Source organism: Hevea brasiliensis, chromosome 8 (genome assembly GCF_030052815.1).
Source record: "Hevea brasiliensis isolate MT/VB/25A 57/8 chromosome 8, ASM3005281v1, whole genome shotgun sequence".
NCBI lineage: Eukaryota > Viridiplantae > Streptophyta > Magnoliopsida > Malpighiales > Euphorbiaceae > Hevea > Hevea brasiliensis.
The window spans coordinates 3,252,447-3,271,465 of NC_079500.1; the positions used below are offsets into that span (position 1 = coordinate 3,252,447).

At 32.2% G+C, this 19,019-nt stretch overlaps 2 protein-coding genes across 8 annotated transcripts; one reads left to right on the top strand and one right to left on the bottom strand.

Annotated features, from left to right (window-relative positions):
- The first annotated feature begins 3,968 nt into the window (after positions 1-3,968).
- LOC110639040 (nuclear transcription factor Y subunit A-1) lies at positions 3,969-9,324 on the top strand. Its single transcript, XM_021789811.2, has 7 exons — positions 3,969-4,130; positions 4,959-5,275; positions 6,162-6,274; positions 6,445-6,513; positions 6,923-7,081; positions 8,406-8,873; positions 8,965-9,324. The coding sequence occupies exons 2-6, from the start codon at positions 5,014-5,016 to the stop codon at positions 8,826-8,828; spliced, it is 1,026 nt and encodes a 341-aa protein (XP_021645503.2). The 5' UTR covers positions 3,969-4,130; positions 4,959-5,013; the 3' UTR covers positions 8,829-8,873; positions 8,965-9,324.
- A 1,361-nt stretch (positions 9,325-10,685) lies between these two features.
- Positions 10,686-16,402, bottom strand: LOC110639045 (carotenoid 9,10(9',10')-cleavage dioxygenase 1). Of its 7 annotated transcripts, none has more exons than XM_021789828.2 (14): positions 16,098-16,400; positions 15,839-15,909; positions 15,681-15,695; positions 15,102-15,213; positions 14,310-14,409; positions 13,840-13,902; positions 13,610-13,720; positions 13,343-13,527; positions 12,647-12,785; positions 11,963-12,080; positions 11,783-11,884; positions 11,354-11,605; positions 11,019-11,130; positions 10,686-10,894 (listed from the first exon to the last, which is right to left on the bottom strand). In XM_021789828.2, the coding sequence occupies exons 1-14, from the start codon at positions 16,344-16,346 to the stop codon at positions 10,865-10,867; spliced, it is 1,659 nt and encodes a 552-aa protein (XP_021645520.2). In that variant the 5' UTR covers positions 16,347-16,400; the 3' UTR covers positions 10,686-10,864. The 7 variants fall into 7 exon arrangements, with proteins under 7 accessions (XP_021645520.2, XP_058006912.1, XP_058006908.1 ...); XM_058150929.1 differs by adding an exon at positions 15,444-15,520 and having other exon boundaries at positions 10,686-11,130; positions 16,088-16,223; XM_058150925.1 differs by having other exon boundaries at positions 10,686-11,130; positions 16,116-16,402.
- Positions 16,403-19,019: the final 2,617 nt, after the last annotated feature.

Here is a 19,019-nt window from a genome sequence, read left to right on the forward strand (position 1 = left end):
CTCTAAAGAGACAACAGACAGCCTAATTCATGCCGGATATCCGACAGAGTTTTCTCTATACCTGGGACTTATCCAACTTGCAAAATGGTTCAAATAACACTTCTAAACTCAACCAATATCTCATCATCATTATATGGTCCCTTCTGGGCCCTCCAAACCAGGCATAATCACTAGGGGAGAGCAGAATTCTGTTTAAACTGAAAAATCGAACCGAACTGAGTTAATTCGGTTCAATCAGTTCGGTTCGATTCATAATTTTTTATAATTTTTGTTAATCAGTTCGGTTTGATGATTTTCACAAAAAAAAACGAACCGAATTGAAAAAAAAAAAAAAAAATATATATATATATATATATCAAGGAAAATCAAAGAAAACCGAACCGAACCCTAAGATTTTTGAGTTTTGATTTCTTTTTTTTTTGTTTTTATGTTTTTGTTATTTAGATTTAATGTTGAAAATATGAAATTTTATAAAATTCGGTTTGATCGGTTTAAAACCAAACCGATATTTATCGGTTTGGTTCGGTTCAATTTTCTCTTATTAATTGGTTTGGTTCGATTTTTAAAATTTTTTATTTTTTATTTTCGATTTTTTCGGTTCGGAACCGAACCGACCGTTTGCACACCCCTAATAATCACAACACCAGACAACTCAACTATAAGATTTCAAAACTAATATTTTTCAAAAAAACTATCCAAATTAACTTTAAAAATTCTATAAACTTGTCCCGTGATCCTTAACAATATTATAAGGCTATTGTAAAAGAAATCATAATTTTCTGATCATCCACGAATATTTTATGTATTTTATTCTAACCCAGTACAAGGCAAAAAATTGAGCAATATAAAGTTCGGGTTTACCTATAACAAATCTGACACCTGGAACGCGTCCAGAATGTCTGAAAATGATAGGATTGACTATAATATCAACCACATTCTGAGACGGGCCGTCGGACAGTCGGATCTTGGTGAAAATGCGGTCTCGGTGCCAGTGAGCTATCCTCGATCCGATTGCACATAAATTAAGTCCAAATTTTGTTAATAATTATTATAAAATTATTTTTAAATTTTGAAAATAAAAAAAGTTTAAAAATCTCACTAGGCGATCTAGACCGTCTAATTATTGTCTTTTTCAAACGATGTCCGATCGAAACAGGACCAGTCCTATTTCGAAGATTTCGCTGTCCTGAGTCCATCGGTAGTCTCGAATTTTTGATCCGACTGTCGGATTGCCAGAAAAATGGCTGGAAAGCCATTGCCGTCACTTTCTCTCTCCTCTTTCTTTCTCTTCGTTTCTCGCCGGAAACTTCATCATTCCGGGCATGGCTGGTTGGAAAATGGAGCTGGATTCGTGAGAAGTTAATAGCAGCTTGGATCGCCCGCGATGGTGGCTGATATCGGTCAGAAAACTGCCCGAATTTCTCTCTCTCTTCTTTTTCTTCCCTTTCTTCTCTCTCTCTCTCTCTCTTCCTCCTCGCCACACCGCTTTGCTGACGTCACCCGAGGTGGGTCCAAAAACGAGAGGGAGAAAGTGAGAGGTAGGGAGTGATACGGGAGAGGAAGAGGGGGGGGGGGGAGGGGGAAGGGGCTACTGCGTTTTGTAATTTTCTATATTTTTTTTATCTTTTAATTACATAACTAGTCCTTAAAGTTTCATAAGTTATTCACTTAGGTCCAAATTTTTAATTCTTTGAAATTTTAGTTTTCAATTTAAAATAATAATAATAATAATAATAATAATAATAATAATAATATATGAAAAAAAATGATACCCATTTAACAAAAATTATCATTGTAAAAATATTAATTTAAATCCATGAATAAAATATCAATAATTATCAGCTCGATAAAAGAAAAATAAAATATATTTATTAGAAAAATTGGATTATTACAAATTCTGTCTGAAATTTCAAAATTTATAAAAGTTTAATTTAATTAATTACTTTTTATTATTTTTCATATTTAAAATGAAAAAATTTAATTCTTTTTAATTCAAACACGATTATTAATTGAATTCTTTTCTAATAAATAATTTATTTTTAATTAAAATAATATGAATAATTTAATTTTTTATATTAAAAAATACAATTAATACGAATCAATAAATGATTGGATTGTGAATTTTTACTTACAATGTTAAGAATTTGAATCATTTTGTCCTCATTGTTGGGAGGATTTTACTTAAACACTACTTCCATTTTAAATATGAGAAACCATGGATTTAAAATAAAAAAATTACCGTTAATTCGATAAGGAAAAATAAACTCATAAATCCATTTTTTTTAATTAAAATAAATTATAGTTATATCAAAATTTACCTATTAATTGATAAAATAAATATTGCTATTTTCTATATAGATTTAAGAACATTCTCAAAATTTTGGTGTTTGTCATGTGTATATACTATAAATAAAATATTTTATATTAAAATTATGTGATGATTTTATTACCTCCTATTTTATATAGTTAGTATATTCTTCCTATATATTGTTTTTCTGTATTTAATTAAAATAATTATATAAAAAAATAGCTAGCTAAGGATTTAAAAAAAATTAAATAAAAAAAGTAGTGTTGAAGCTAACTCTAGTGTGATAATAACTTGTGAACTAAAACTTGTATAATATGCAAAGTTAGGTGAAAATTAAAGTTAGTACTCAAGCATTTCTAAAAGCTAAAGGAAAACTTCACAACTTCTACAAGAAAACTTTCCATATCATTTCTCACTTGTGGGACAATTTGGTCTTTTACTTTTAATTATTAAGGCTTCATATAAGATTGAGGTTGAAAAAAAAAATATTTTTAACAAAAATTAATATAAAATATTTAATTATTATAAAATTTTTATAATTAAAATATGCAACATTTGTTTTAACTATAAAAATTTTAATTAAAACATGTCAACTTTCAATTAATTTTTAATATTATTTAATTAATATATTTTAAAAATAATATTTTTAATAAAAAATTGAGGAAGTAAATACTCGTATCTAAATCTATTAAATGAGTGATATATATTGAGCACTAAATAAAGTCAGATTAGATATTTTTTTAACAATAATTTTAATAATAATAATAATAATAATAATAATAATATCAAACATACTTTAATTATTCAACTTCAAACTTCACTACTTCTTCTTATTATTTTCTTTTTTATTTATTTAAACTTCACTACTTTCATGATCTATTGAAACTTCACTTTCATAGACCCACTTTTTGCTTCTTATCAAACTTATCCTTTTGTGTGTGTGCTTTTTTTTCTTTTTTTTTTTTTCCTTTTTATATAAAAATTTGACTATTTATTAATAAACATCCTAAGAACAACATAATTTTATCATTAAAAATGAAATATACAAACATAAAAAATTAAAATTTTTTTTTAGAAATAATTTTTCAAAATGAGAATAATCTTTCAACTATTAATTAATGTCTTTTCATTTTTGGATGCTAAAAAAATTTTCGATAATTATTACCCTTTTAACAACTTATTATTTTTATGATTTATAGAAGAAATTAAAACACTAAACGTTAATAAAAGAATAAACCACTATCAAGTTATATTAATAAAAAATTATTACTCACGCCTAAATATATATTCAAAATTTTCAACTAAAAGATACAAGTGACGAGTGGATGAGATTCAATTTTTAATATTAATTTTTAATAATCACTAATTAATATATTTTAAATAATATTTTTAAACAATAAATAAAATAATAATAATTTCTTATATTCTAGATTATTTTTAAAAAATTATATTTTCCCGTAAAAATATTGAAAAGAAAAAAAAGATAGGCAGAATTGACCCGGGGTAGTTTTGTCATGCCAAAAAGTTCACACCTTATGTCACATGTCCTCAAATTTATATTTTCTTTTGCGTAAGCAATAAATAAACAAAAAAAAATTATTTTCATTTTCTTAAAAAATCTAAAAAATACACTAACTTTTATTTTTTTAATATTTATTTACTTATTCTCTTTTCTCCATCAAAATGCGACTGTGTGTTGCTCTAGACGTTGCAGAGAAAAATTAAAAAAAAATAAAATAAAATGAAGAAATATGAACCAAAATCGATAACTTTCAAATATAGATTCTCCAAGCTGCAAGAGCTCTAGGGTTTCAATTTTACAGTAAGAAATTCTTTCTGTTTCATGCTCAAATTCTTTTTTATCTGCTTTGTTTTGATCCAAATTTTGTTGTTTGAGTGTCTAGTTTTTTGTTTTTGATGGTGGGCTATTTCTGTTTGGGAATTTTCTGTTTGGTTTGGTGGAAATTTTTAGGGTAAGAATGGGAAATTTGAAAGTTTGCTTTTTGGGTTTTCGAGAGAAGGATAGTTAGATGGAGTTGTACTTTATGGTTTTGGTTTGTTTAGCTTGCTTTTAATATAGAATGGATATAGAAGAATTTGGAGTGCAGTAAAAATATGACCTTAATTGATATAAATTTGTTTTGTCGTTAGGTTCAGTTAAGCATGGCTTTGTAAGGAAATTACGAAAAACTCTCTGATAATTGTAATTTAGATATCAATGCAAATGGAAATTGAAGCTTTTTCTTTTCTTCTTCCTTCTAAAGCTGTGGTTTTCAATCGGGTATATGTTTTTCTTTTGGAAAATTATTTATAATGATGCTTGTGACTATGCATGTGTGCGAGACTTGACGCTTCTGCTCTTTGTTTCTTTGCTGGGTGGAATTCTTTGTTCTGTATCTATTAAGCGCCTGTTCATATGCGTTTTCTGTTTTGAGGCAGTACAGCAGTTTTGGAAAGTGTGATGCTAAGGCACCAAAAACTTCCCAAATTCACTATCAGTAGCCATATTTGGATTGGAACTTTGTCTTTATTTGTCATCTATTTTTCCCTAATTTTTTGAGCTTTTCATAACTTAAATATAATGTTCAAGGTTTATTTTCTTGTATTTTATTTTATTTTGGTTTCTGTTATTTTGGTTGTTTTATTCCAGAGTGGTTGGCCATTGGGCAATTGGACTGTGATACTTTTCCTGGGGTAAGTTAACAATGCCGGCAAAACCTGAAAATGGCAATCATCGGTTAGATAAGAGTGCACAGAGTGTGTTGCAATCGGCCATTTGTTCTCAACCTTGGTGGCAGGGAGTTGGGAATGGTACTACCTTTGGTGAAAGCTCATCAAAATCATCTTCAGTAGAGCATCTGAGTGGTTCTCTTGCTGATGGAGCTATCCAGTCACAAGCTAATTCTGGCTTAGAGAGTGGAGCAAGCTCCAATAAAGATACCCAGATCACTACAGCATCACAATCTGGTAGTTATCCTTCTAACTATTGTTCATTGTGAGATTTTTCACATGAAAACACTCTTTATATACTTCAGAGCATGCACGTGTCTTTCAACATCTGGGCTGGTACAAATAATCTAAGCTTCCTGGAATTTATTTTTGTTTGAGATTGTTTCGTGCAATATTTCAAGCATTTGGAATTCTTTTGAGGTTTATTTAGAAAATAATGTACTAGACTTCTTTGGTTGATTAGAGGAATTTTGTTGATCCTCTCAGTTTAGGTTTCACGCAACATCATAAATGCCCTCAAAACTTTCTATTTTGGCAGTGCAAAGATAAACTCTTGAATAAAATCTGGAAGGCCATTAATATCATGAAAATAAATTGTTCAGATAACATTTTTTTTTTTCCTTTATGAATTCCATAAAAGGAGGGCCATATAAAAAAATAATTTGGAACTGTTTCTTTCATTTTTCATTGTAGGAGTTTCATGACCCCACTTCCATTTTGATCTCAACAATGACTGCTATACTCCCTTCCCTCTTCCATCATCATAGGAAGTATATGTATTAAATTCAGTGCAGACAACAAAAGAAGGCGAGAAAATTTTCAATAGTGGTTGCCTAAGAATAGTATCTCTAAAAGGCATTAAGTTTTTACACTTATTTTGTTAAAGAACTTTTTTAGTGTGCTTGTGCAGATTTGTGCATGGAATCAGTTCCATTTTGTTACGCCATAATAACCTGTATCTTGAGTTCTTCAAATGAAATATGATACTTTTGCTTCTCATTTTTAGAAAACCTTTTATATGGTATTTAATATGATGTGTTGCGAGTGTAACTCTTTACCAGATGACCCACAGATACAAACCTATATTATGATAATTAATGCAAATGCTTCTTTTCTAGACCAGATGGAAGTAATGGACAAGAACGTCATCTTAAACAAGTTCCAATGTCAGCACCTGTTGCTATGGGCGGATACCTTGAACCAACTTCACAAATGGAACTTGTTGGTCACTCAATTGTAAGATCGCTCTCTCCCTCTATGTGCATGCATGCCTAATGTACATGTGCCTGCATACCTAATATGCATGTGTCATGTGCATGCAATTGTAATTGCCACCATCAGACAGGTCTCTGGAATTCGAATTGTTTCCCAACTGTGCAGCATTCTGAATTTTAAATATTTTTCAGGTTTTGACATCATATCCATATTTGGATCCACAATATGGCAGGATCTTAAGTTATGCTCCACAAGCTATGGTATGTAGTCCATGGTCTTGTCTTTAACAGTAAATTTGAGAATAGAGAAGACAGTTGTACCACACCTCAACTTTGAGATGCTTTACATTTGAACCCCAGATGACTTCCCACCTTGTCTCAAGGCATGGATTTCTTTTTATTTTGCTCTCAAAGATTCACTTCTTTTTTTTTCCCTTTTAAATTGATTTCTTGTTCAATTAATGAATTTATATGGATTTTTCTAGTACTTAACAAATGGAACTGAATTATCAAAACTGTGGCATACGTCAAACTGGTTACGTGCCAGGCTACCTAGAGTTGTTGAACCAATTCTTTTTACAATAACTATCACTCAATTAAAGTAAAGAGTTCTTGCATATTATTGATGTCAGACATGTGAAAGCATTGATGATTCTTGATGTGATGCTAGGTACCTCCTCAATTCTTGCATCATGCTAGAATGCCTTTGCCTCTTGAAATGGAAGAAGAACCTGTTTATGTAAACGCAAAGCAATTTCACGGTATTTTGAGACGTAGACAGGCACGTGCTAAGGCTGAGCTTGAAAAGAAAGCAGTAAAAGTCAAAAAGGTAGGATCAATTTTTATATTCTTTTTGATTCTCTGGAATGAATTGCATTTTCTATGGGCAAATCTATGATTAGAATTTATCCAGACATCTGCTGCTGTAAAATGAAGAGATACTAACTTGTATTATAAATTTGAAGCAGTTTTATTCTCTTTATAAGCAAATATGAACATATATTAATTAGTTAATTCGTGCATGTCCTTCCAATGTTAATGCTAGTCTGCATTACAGTTTCTCTGGCCAAAATATGTAGCTAACTTATATTAGGTTCCATGGTTGTTGAGCTTTATGACTTCATGTAATTCTTCTCAAAAGGAATTAATAGATGTTAAACTTTCTTAATCATTTATGTCACTTACTATTCTTGTTAATTACTTAATTTGCTTGGCCGGTGTTAATGGACACAATAAATGAGAAGTTCAAAAACCTTTTGGAAATATGAAATTTGGTGGTTGTGACTCCATGAATCAAACTTCTTATGGGCAGTGCTTTAAAGAGACTTTGCTTTGGCTGGTGGTAGAAAATAAAACTAGGATCTTTTTTTGGCGTATACTAGAGTCCGGGAAGACATTTTCATAGTATGACTTATCTAATAAATACACTATAAAGTGTCAACTGCCTGCATGCGGATGAGAGTTTCAAAAATGACAAATTCATGTTAATAAATACCGATTGCAATTTCAGTTCTCAGGCTGATTCTTTTGTTGGTGAAATAATTGTGTTGATGGAATTCAGAGCATCTTTTTTTATTTTTCTTATATGTATCCAAGTTCCAAGGTGTAAAAGTCCTGCATTTTTCATTATGTAATTAGCATCTACACCAAAATTGAGACGAGGCATGGGGTTGTGAAGTTAAGAGAACCAACATATGCATGTTCTGTTCGCTTTAGAAGAAATTTCTAATAAATCACCAACTAACGCGGTGAACAAAACACGTTCTTTCTTGTGGAGTATAAACAACAACAGGAAGCAAGCCTTAATCCCAAACTAGTTGAGGTTGGCTATATAGATCATTTTTCTCTATTCAGCTCTCTTAGACAATTGAGACAATTGTGGATTATAAACAGAGCTAAAAATAATAGGTGAACAAAGTGAATTTTCTTGGGCTATTGATGGTTGTCACTCATGCTAAATTGGTGTGCTCATGAATTATTTTATGCAATGGAGCATTTATTAATGTAAATGAACCCTGAGTCCCTGATGCACATTATTGTGGTCTGGAATCTCTTTATGTGATTTGCAATGTTGAATTGAGGATGAGTCAATGCACTCTGGATGCAAAAGAATGTCCATTCATTTGATATGAATCTCTTGTCATTTGTTACAGCCATACCTTCACGAGTCTCGACACAAACATGCTATGAGAAGGGCAAGAGGTTGTGGAGGCCGTTTTCTTAGTACGAAGAAGCCTGAAAATAATTCTACAGATCCCATGGCGGATAAAGATGTAAATTCAGGTGCTAATCCTTCAAGACAATCTACCACCTTCTCAGGCTCTGAATGGTTATCCAAAAACAATACTAGAGATTTGGATTTCTCCAGTGGTCAGCAAGAAGGAAAAGGATATACTGGTCAGGACATGCAAGCACACACATCCTCCAATGGTAATGGCAGTGGCAATGGCCATGGACTGTCATCAATATATCATCCTTCATCAGGTGATGTCTTGACTGGAGGCTTCTTGGGTCAGCAGAGGGAAAAAAGCACACATAGGAATGGGGTCACAAATGGGGCCCTGCGCATTAATTAGGTTTCCACATAAAGTCGTAGGGCCTCCTCCAGCACTTTTGCACCGGTTTGATTGCTAACTTAAGTTAAACTTCCTTGTTCCTTTCCATTTTCTCATTTCCTTTCTCATGTCTAATGGGAGGTTCCTCTTTCTCCAGGCAAAGATGGAGGCATTTGTCTTACTCATCTTGGGGTTGACATTCTCTATTGAGTGTTTCCTCCGGCAATTCATTCTTGGCTTTGGATACTTGGTAACTTGGTGTATTTTCATAGGTGAGAGAGGAAGATATGATGAGGATCTTCATGGAATCCCATTTCACTTCCACTCACCGCTTGTGTAAAATAGCAAAACTTCTGTACGTACGTTTTGGGAAATTGTAGCACATGTAATAACTACAAGTGTGAAGACTTTTTTCGTTTGTGGCAGAAAGGGTTAACCTCCTGCTGCCTGCTGATGTACCCTAGCATTTTAACAATGTTAAAGAGATGGTGGTGGTGGGTTTTCCTTGTTTTTTTCACTTCTCTTCAAATAATGTTTTAAGAATGGTTTCATTCCCATTTTTGCTTACATTTTTCACCATATAAGGTTATTCCTACATCCTATTTTCTTTGCATTGCTGCTGTTATTCAAGTGTTGGAAATTTCATTATGTTTATGAAAGATGATTATGAGAGAAGGGTGCTCATGTTCTCTCAGTTGTTATAAGTGCCATATGCTTAAGAGGTAAGTATCCTCCTTTTATCCTTCTTGTCTCCCTTGGGAGGAAGGATTATGTTGAATTGTTTCAACTCGAAAACTTGTTCCTAGATATAATGTTTTAAGGGTATGCAGAAGTTAATCAAATGGCGCAGAACCTTTGATTACTTGGTTTATTATCATGTATCATCTTGATTTATAGACCAGAAAACCATGTATCAATCTTTGTTTTCACTTGGATCAAATCAATTGGGCATTATTTGTATGTCAATTACAGCGCTCAAATGCCTTAGCTTATTGTTACAGCTAGTCCAGTCACGGTCTGGTTTCAAATTGGAACAGACGATCAGACTGATTCTGCTTCGGTTTAAAATTGATTTTATTTCTGATTTCAGGTTTGATGCAATTCAATAATTTTTTTTTTTAATTTTTTAAGAAAAGCATATTGAATTGTCAATTTAATCTAGTCTAGTTTGAAGGTTGAGAAGAGGATCCAGCGTAGCCTCTGTGGTCACGATTTTAGTTCGATTTGTGCTTTTGAGCTGTTGATCGATTTTAGTCTCAAATTTGATCAAATCGGCTTTGATTTGATGTCAATTCCAACTCGTACCTTGGCCGGGTCTAATTACGGCAATAGGGGTTGGCTTCCTCTAGATACTTGGCCGTTCATGATTTTCCAGGAAATTGGTGGGTCATTGTTAATGAATAAATGAAGATCATTTCCTTCGATCTTGTTTCCACTTTAAAGGGGAAATGCTAAAAAGAACATTTTCCTCGCGCACGATCCTTGCTCAATGATTGGAAATTCTCCCTATCTTGGAAGCTTCCAACGTAATAATTAATACCTCGTTCATTTTTATTTGTTGCATTTAAATTTTTCTTTTTTATTTGTTAAATTAAAATTTTCTTTTTGTTCAAAATAACTTGTGACATTTAGGAAATTTATAAGTATTAACTGTTTTTTTTTTTAATTTTATCCTTAATATCTATTAAATACAATAAATATTTATACAAGAAGAAATTAAGTGAGATAATGGTAATTTAGAAATTAGGTGAAATAATGATAGTTTAGTCAATTATTGTTATATTTTTTATAAAAATAAAATTATCCGATCATTTTATCAATTACCGTGCAAAATCCAAATGCGACAGATGAAAATGAATAAAAATAGTATTTCCTTGATAGAGAAATTATACCAAGGTTTTTATTTATTGGAATATCGTGCATACTGAAGTATGCAGATGGGGTAACAAATACATACTCTATATGGACCCGACTTTGCCTCCTGGTTCTGGGTCTATTTAACACGGTCCTGGTATCTTTGCTGCCTGCAATGGTCACGTGTTATCTGGTTTGAACAATTACAGTGTTGCCTGTTCTTGGAGTTGTTCCTGTTTTTCAGTATTCCAGGATTTTTGGTTATGCAGCACTACACTGAATTTTAGGAAAACAAAAAGTAGACAGACAGAATAGTTGATAATGAAAAAAAAAATCCTGCAGTGAAGTTAGGTTCACCTCTGTCACGAAGAAGGCGTGGAACCCGTATGGAACCCTGTGTGGTAATTCAACAACTGCAACAAGATCACTTGACATTGTTTTTGCATCAATCACATTCACTGATGATTTTCTGCATATTGAAAATTAATAGTTAATTACAGAGTATATCCTTCTTGAAAACTTTATAGAAGCTAGAATATATCCTTCTTGAAAACTTTGTAGAAGCTAGAACCACCTAATCCTCCCATTAAATGAATCCTTGGATGGAATAAAAAATTGCTTAATAGGCTAGTAATTTTCTACATCTTCACAAATGGTGGTTGGAAGGTGATTACTCAGAAGGAAGAGATTACCCAGTGTTTTCATCATGCACAAAGAATATCAAGTAGCCATCATCTTCCTCAGAACTGGTGCCAGGCTTCCGAGGAACAAATATAGCTTCTGAACCGAACCTACCAGGTCCCAGATCGAAGATGCCTTCAACATTTCCTCCCACTTCAAGCTTTGTTGCCCCTGGCTGGGATTCAGCATGTAGATCAAATTTGATAATCCCAGTTACCTTGGCAATACTATCCAGAATGGTTCCGTACACATATCTTTGTTTCCTAAATTCAGAGGATAATAATTAAATAAAACGCTTGGTAATTAAAGGACAATTTAATTAACATCACAAACAAAGGAGAGAATTAAAAGAATCCAAGCCAAGAACTTGACTGTAATCTCTTTCTTCTAGGGAAAAGTGTACATAATCTCTCTATCTCTATGCCTAGAGTACAGAATACCTGCCAGTATAGCTTTCATTCACCCTGGGAAAATCAACAGCTGATGCTGATAGTCTCTTTTGAGAAGCCACACCAGTTTTCATGTTGAACCTCATCTCATACCTGCTTAGAATGACAACAATCAGAAACACATATGCAAAGCCATTATAAAATTCATGGATTGTGTAATAATTCTATTACAGCTCATTTGCAAAATTCTCAAGTTTTTCCTTTACATTCCCGCTGACCATGTCTAGATCTGGATTCTGTAGGCGGCAAGTGATCAAAACAACTTCATCCTCCTCCTCCCAGGCATTGGCTAGTACGAAGTAGGCAAATAAGTCAGAATGGACAGATCTGGATTGGCTTTGTCATAAGCCAACAGAAGTCAAAATATATTTAAATGATGTCAACTTTGTGGACTTCAATCAGCTCTAAAGACAAGCCAGCACACTCTCATACCCAACCAAACTATGAGACTACACTACACCATATAATTTCTAGCTTTATGATGCCTTATGATGATCCAAAATGAAGATGAGGCCTAAATGCAACCGATGGTAACTTATTTTCATTATTTTAACTTACAATAGTCATGGAGAATTGACTTGAATAATATATGAAGAGCCAAACACAGTACACTGGCTACAAAGAGATTTGCCCACGTTATTGTGAGTAAATAGCATTAATATAAGCTATTAGCATTAAATATCAAATTTTCACCAATTTCAAGTACCAAGGTTGAGCATGAGAACCTAAAACAATTTTTTACATGCTGGCCAAGCATGCCTATATCAAAAATTTAAAGACACAGGTAATTTGAGATCAACTTAGAGGAAAGTGTGCTGGCATGTTAAATGGACATGAAAAAGTAAGTGGCCTCACCATTGTGGAATATGAAGCAATTTGGAAGCTCGAACCATCTGATTTGATGGTCATCCTTTGCATAACGAGGAAGAACACCAAACCGAGCTTTTTTTGTATCATCAAATGTGAATATCAGCTTCTTGTCTTTCACCATTTCCTGCAAAAGTGTCATGGAAACATTAAGATAATCATCTACAAACAATGTCCATCTAGGTTGCTTTAAAAAAAAAATCCACAAGTATCCAGCCTTGATTTGAGACTCCACTTCTTATAGTTTGGATTCAATTTATACAAGGCTCTACTTGGTTGTCAAGAAAGCTTTGTAACAAAACGTTCATGGGACAATGGTGGTAAGTGAAATGAAAATAATTTTCCCACAAATGCATGGTTTTGAAGCAAAATATACAGGTAAACAACTATAATTTTCTTGCTCTGCGTTTTTGTATTGAAAATGTGAATAGTATTATTTTTTGGTAGGGAATCAGTTCTTTTCAGGACAAATAAAGAGTAAATGGAAACAATTTATATATTTTCCCTTCAATCAAACAGGGATTAATTGAGTACATCATAGCCACTAATAAATAACTGTTCTATTGTAATTAGATAGCTTTTGGTTTCTTCATGGATTTTCATTACATGCAGATGATTCAACAATCATAATATGCTCCTAGCGTTCTGTACTATCCAGAAACTGAAAGAACTCAAGAAACATACCTTTGGCCTGAAGTACAGGGGAAGATCCAAAAAAATTGCATAATTCTCAGTAATTGCAAAATCATGCATCATGATGGGGTCTGATATGGTTATTGGCACCGGCTCATGCATGACACCATCCTTTGAAATAACTCTGTAAGTTATGTACGGGGGTTCATGTGAATAGCCAAATGTAAACATCTCTCCTGCATCCAACAAAATCATATATTAAAGGATTTTAATTTAAAAACTAATTAACTGAGTTTCCTTCATGACGGTAGATATTACCAGTGATTGGATCAACCTTTGGATGAGCAGTGAAGGAATGTTTAAGTCTCTTGTCATAATCCAACAAGCCAACAGTTTGCAGATCTCCATCTTCCATAACTTTTACCACATCTGCAGGATGCAATAGGAATAATTTTGATTCCCACTAAAAGAAGCACCAAATAATCTGGTTTTCAAGAAATCCTTAGATCTTTGTTGAGAGTGAAAACATAGAGAAATGCTACGCTTACAGGGTTTATCTGCCTCTTGAAGTGCTAAGAGCTTTCCATGGTGGTAAATTAGAGCTGTATTAGCTGGAAGTCAGATACAGACAAATTAGTTTCTTCCAAGATCATTAATTTTATGAGGATGCTCAATATCAATGGCACCTAAGATAGACACATTTGTAAATCTCCAGTGCAAATTAGTTCATCATGAGAAAAAAAAATGGCTTACAAAATGTACCCAAGTTCCTAGAAATCTCCAAGGAAACTTTCTCTAAATTGAACGAAAAACAAGAGCAAAGAATGTGCAACTGCCTTTGAGGCCCATGCCTAAACAAGAAGTATCTTCTTACATATAAAGCCAAGCAGATTGCGAAAAGGAAATTCATTACTCAGCCTGGGAAATAATATGTTTGAAACTGAAAAGGGAAGTCACAAAAAGTGCATAATCACACAAGATTCTCACATTAAAGCAGTAGCATACTCAAGAAACATACCCGTCCCCTGTCCATATGACATATCCAATAATTTCAGCTTTGCTCTCAGCATTTGCATGCTAACCATCAGTAATCCAAACAGCCCCTTAAGATCTCCTATCTGCAAATGAAGATTACAGAATGTAAGAAAGTTCTCCTAAAACCATCTGAAGCATGAAGAGCAAAAGAGGTCTTGAAACTATCAACAACACTATCCAAAAAAGTAAAACTCCTAAAGTTGCATTGAGATTAGGACATGTACTGTATTACTTTGTAATTTGAAATTTAAGGGCAATGATATTTGAATCATTGTGGTCCTATGAAGTACAAGCGCAAGCCTTCCAAAGGAAAAATATCCATAAAATCCTATGTAAAGGTCAGTCCAAAATACATCATTCCAACCAACAGCAGCTTTCTGTTGAGTAACTATAGGTTATCAAATAAAATTTATCAGTCCCTCATAACAGTCGAACTCCAAGTTTAAGTACTTAATATCTGACATGACATGAGAATTTTGTAAAAAGAAAATAGCATCAGAGCACACTATTAATTAGTGATGAAGTACTAAAGTCCTGATCAATGAAAGACCAACTTTGTTATTCCTCGCTTGTGAATAATAAAGCAATAACTTAAAAATGTAAAAGCTTTACACATAAAAGTGAATTTATAAGTTCAGAAAATTACCATGTGGTTTGGAATTGACATAATTAATGGGTATACAAACGTTTAACGTCATTTTAGTATACAAATGCTTTTTTCCCTTTTCATTTTTCAAATAAAGTGAATTCCTTTCATGGTAGTTCACCATTGTACCTTCATAAATTTGGAACCTCCAAAAAACTCTTCTTGTTGAAGACGTGATGTCCTCACATAGCGGCGGACATAATTAGCCTTACCATCTTTGATGCGCATACCATGAATCATGCTGCAAATTTGAAGAAAAAAGATAATAACTTATACAAAGCCATACTTAACATGTCAACTAGGATGGTCCTGATATAAACTTTCGAAATCCTGAAATAATTACAAAGGTTGTAAAGTGGCTAGTAGAAAAATGGATGATATCACTCATATTACAAGAGAAAATAGAGATTTTAACAAGAGTTGCACACAATCTGATAATTTGCTGAATACTTAATGGTATATGTGTCATACAAATTTGGCTTGCGGTCCAGGAAAATTAAGCAGTAGACTGATTGTGCATTTTGGATGAGGAACTTAAGACGTTAATCCTACAAAAATTTGCTTAAATTAGACATTGGGACAATAGTTACTGGTGAACAAAGGAAAGCTAAAGTGGAATAGTCAAATTCTCTTTCCTAAATTATTCCAAAAATCAATGCAGCATATTCTATTAATATCTTCTGATCAAATTGACATAACTTCACATACCCATCTCCGTCAAACCTGTACAAACAGCAACAAAGAGAAACAAATTAGCGCAAACATCATCAAGCTAAACTTTCCCTCTTCATTTCCATTAACAAGACAAATTCCCACTCCCACCAAAAAGGGGGGAAAAAGGAGATAAGAAGCTAAATAGCACATACCAGTGGTATCCAGCCACAGGTGCAAACTTTGGATTAGGACCAACCCTTACAAACTCCCCATTCAAGCAATCCTTCATAAAAATTTAAAAATTTGAAGACAAAAAAAAGTATGTGAATAGTAAATTTCGTAGCAATATCAAATTGGAAATGGACAGAAAAAAATCATCTAATAAGCTCAATTTCTACACTGCATTTAATTGCAACTTAAGTATATAAGAAAATCTAATGAAGCAACTGATTGAGAATTACATATACTCACAGGAAGGTAACCTTTGACAGGAAGGTCTTTGACGGGAGGAGTTTCATCGGGAACCGGGGCAAAGTTACTGGAGAGATAGTGGAGAGGCTTAGAGGCATCAAACATTAATTTCACGATCATTTTTTCCAGTAAGTCAACAAGCTTTGAAGCGAGTCCTCTGCTCGGCTTCGGATTCACCTCCACAATCGGCTGTCGTGCTCCGCCATTGTTCCCATGCTTCTTCTCCACCTCCGATTTTTCCTCCGCCATTGTTTCTTCTCTTCCCTGGCTCTAGTGGAGTGGTATCACTGGAAAATATATGAATGATTGAAGAGTATCTCTTGTCTTTGCTGGCGCTGTTAATTGAACTGCCACGTGGTTGGATTCTATGGGAGGTGAACATAAATTACCGTGATTAGCAAAACTTGTGCGTATATAAAATGATTACATTTTATTGTTAATTATGATTAAATCATTTTATTGTTAATTACGATGAAATTTATATGAATTTTATTATAATTAATAATTATTTAAAATAATTATAAGTTGATTTTAATTATTCAGTTATTTTGTTATTATTTTTTAATTTTAATTTATATTATAAAATATTTAAATTTAAAAATATTTAAAATTTATTTTTTTATTGAATATTTCAGTGAAAAGTTAATTTCAACGTGTTTAGATAGTGAGCTATAAAATTTTGGGTCAAACAGTATACTTGACTTTCCTTTCGTATCTTCCTTTCTTATGTCAAAAAATGAGAAGATAAAAAAAATATTTTCTTCTAATCATTATTTTTCTCTTTTATTTCCTTTATAATGCTCTATAAAAGACATTCGATCTATAAATTAAAATTTTTTTTTTTAAATCATTATTTGGATCAGACTATTGAATCGAACCATTAATTTCAGTCTGATTTAATTCGTTGTCTTGAGAAGAGGAGAATCGAGTCCGACTGTTGGCAATTTTAATTTTGAATCGGACCCTTAAATCATTGATCAATTTCGATTCTAGATTTGAACAAACTGATTCTAATATAGTTTCGAGCCCAACCCACATTGTGGCCTGATCTAAATATATCACCAACCATACGCTTCAAATAAAAAGGGGGAGATTGAATATGTTAGGGCCTCCAGCCCACCGATTTACATATCTGGTAAATGGCTGGGCTCCAAGCTATTGCATGGGCCAGAACAAAACATGGCATTGATTAATGATTATTCCTAATGGGGAATGCCGTCTTTGACATTATAAAGCCAAAGCTAAGAAAAGAATTCAATTAAATTTTTATATAATTATATTTAATTTATATTTTTATAAAATTTCAGTTTCCAAATAGGAGATTAATTTAAGGTTAGTGAGAATTTAGGGGGGAAAATTTTCCATTTTTGAGGGTTAGACTTGGCTTCCAATTCTTAGTCTTATGGGTTTTACATCATATACATGAACAAGGGTTGGTTTTGTAGCAAATTGAGCTAATTTTATAATTTGGGCTAAGATTTTCTTGTTTTTTTTGAGTTGAAAGTCAAAACCAACCCTTGTAAAACTATATTGAAGAAACATAATTGCTTGTAAAACTAACTTTGGCCAAGTGGAAAAACAAAGGATGCTTAGTCAAAATTTGGGTTTTGTAGCAAATTGGAGAATTATGGGTTGACCTTAATCAAATTCAAAGTCATACTTAATCAACTTAATTACCCCTTTAAACATTAATTAATTTTCTAAATTAAGTAACATTAATCTTTATTATTTTTTCTAATCCTTTTTTTCTAGATTAGGCTTGTGTTTTGTTCATATAATAAGTGGCAAAATGATGGTTTGCAATTGCATGCATAGTCAACTCTGCATACCAAGCCGCTTGAATCATGCCTGAAATTAATACACATTTAAAAGACCAAATATTAAAACCATGGACTATTGTGCCTGTTTGGTATTGAAGTTGGAAAGTGAAAATTATTTTTTAAAAAGAAAAAAAATATATTATTTTATTAATTTTAATATTTTTATAATTAAAATTTATTAAATTTAATTTAAAATTATTTTTTAAATACTTTTCAACTAATATATTTTAAAAAAATATATTTTTATCAACATCAATGCAAACAAGCATGAAAACTCTAGTCTATAAAAATTCCCTAAAAGAAGCCTCAAATATCCATTGTTTAGTTTCTTCCCCACTAGCTAGGTCATTGTCAATTGAAGAAAGAGCCAGCAGCTTAAACTCTTATTAAAAAGATAATATCTTAAATATATTAATTAGAGATTATGAAGATTAATTTTAAATTATATTTTACATATTTTAGTCATAAAAATTTTAAAAAGAATAAATAATTTTCTTATTTTTTTAACAGTATTTAAAATAATATTTTTCTAAGAAATAGATTTAATCACAATATCGAACAGCTTCAAAAATTTACATATAAATTTGATTTTGATTTGTTTTTAAAATTGTGAGATCTTAAATAGCCTATAATCGAAAAATAAAGAAAAGGGTTTGTCATGAACATGTAGGTTGCAATAAAAAAAGAAAAAATTTTGCAAATTTACATCTCATAAATTAGGTTAGAATTATAAATGCAACAGAGAATGCAGTAGAAGTCTTGTATTTGGTTATGTCACAAAGGAAAAGAAGCCTTCTTGGAGTGGCAATCACAGTTACAATACCCTGCCCAAAATCCTCCAAGCTCCCATCCCTCTCTGCTTTCTTTCCCAAACACACCACGCCAAGTCTTATTACTTCTTCTTCTTCATCTTCTTCTTGTTCTTTCACCTCCCACACACCCTAAGCACACGCAATATTTCATCATCATACCTCATCATAATCTTACATTCTCTCTCTTTTCCTTGCACTAATGGCTAATTCACCTAAAATTGTGCTAACTTCCCTAACTTATTCTACCAAACATGTTTTAAGTCTTTTTTTTGACATCATCGATCCATTAC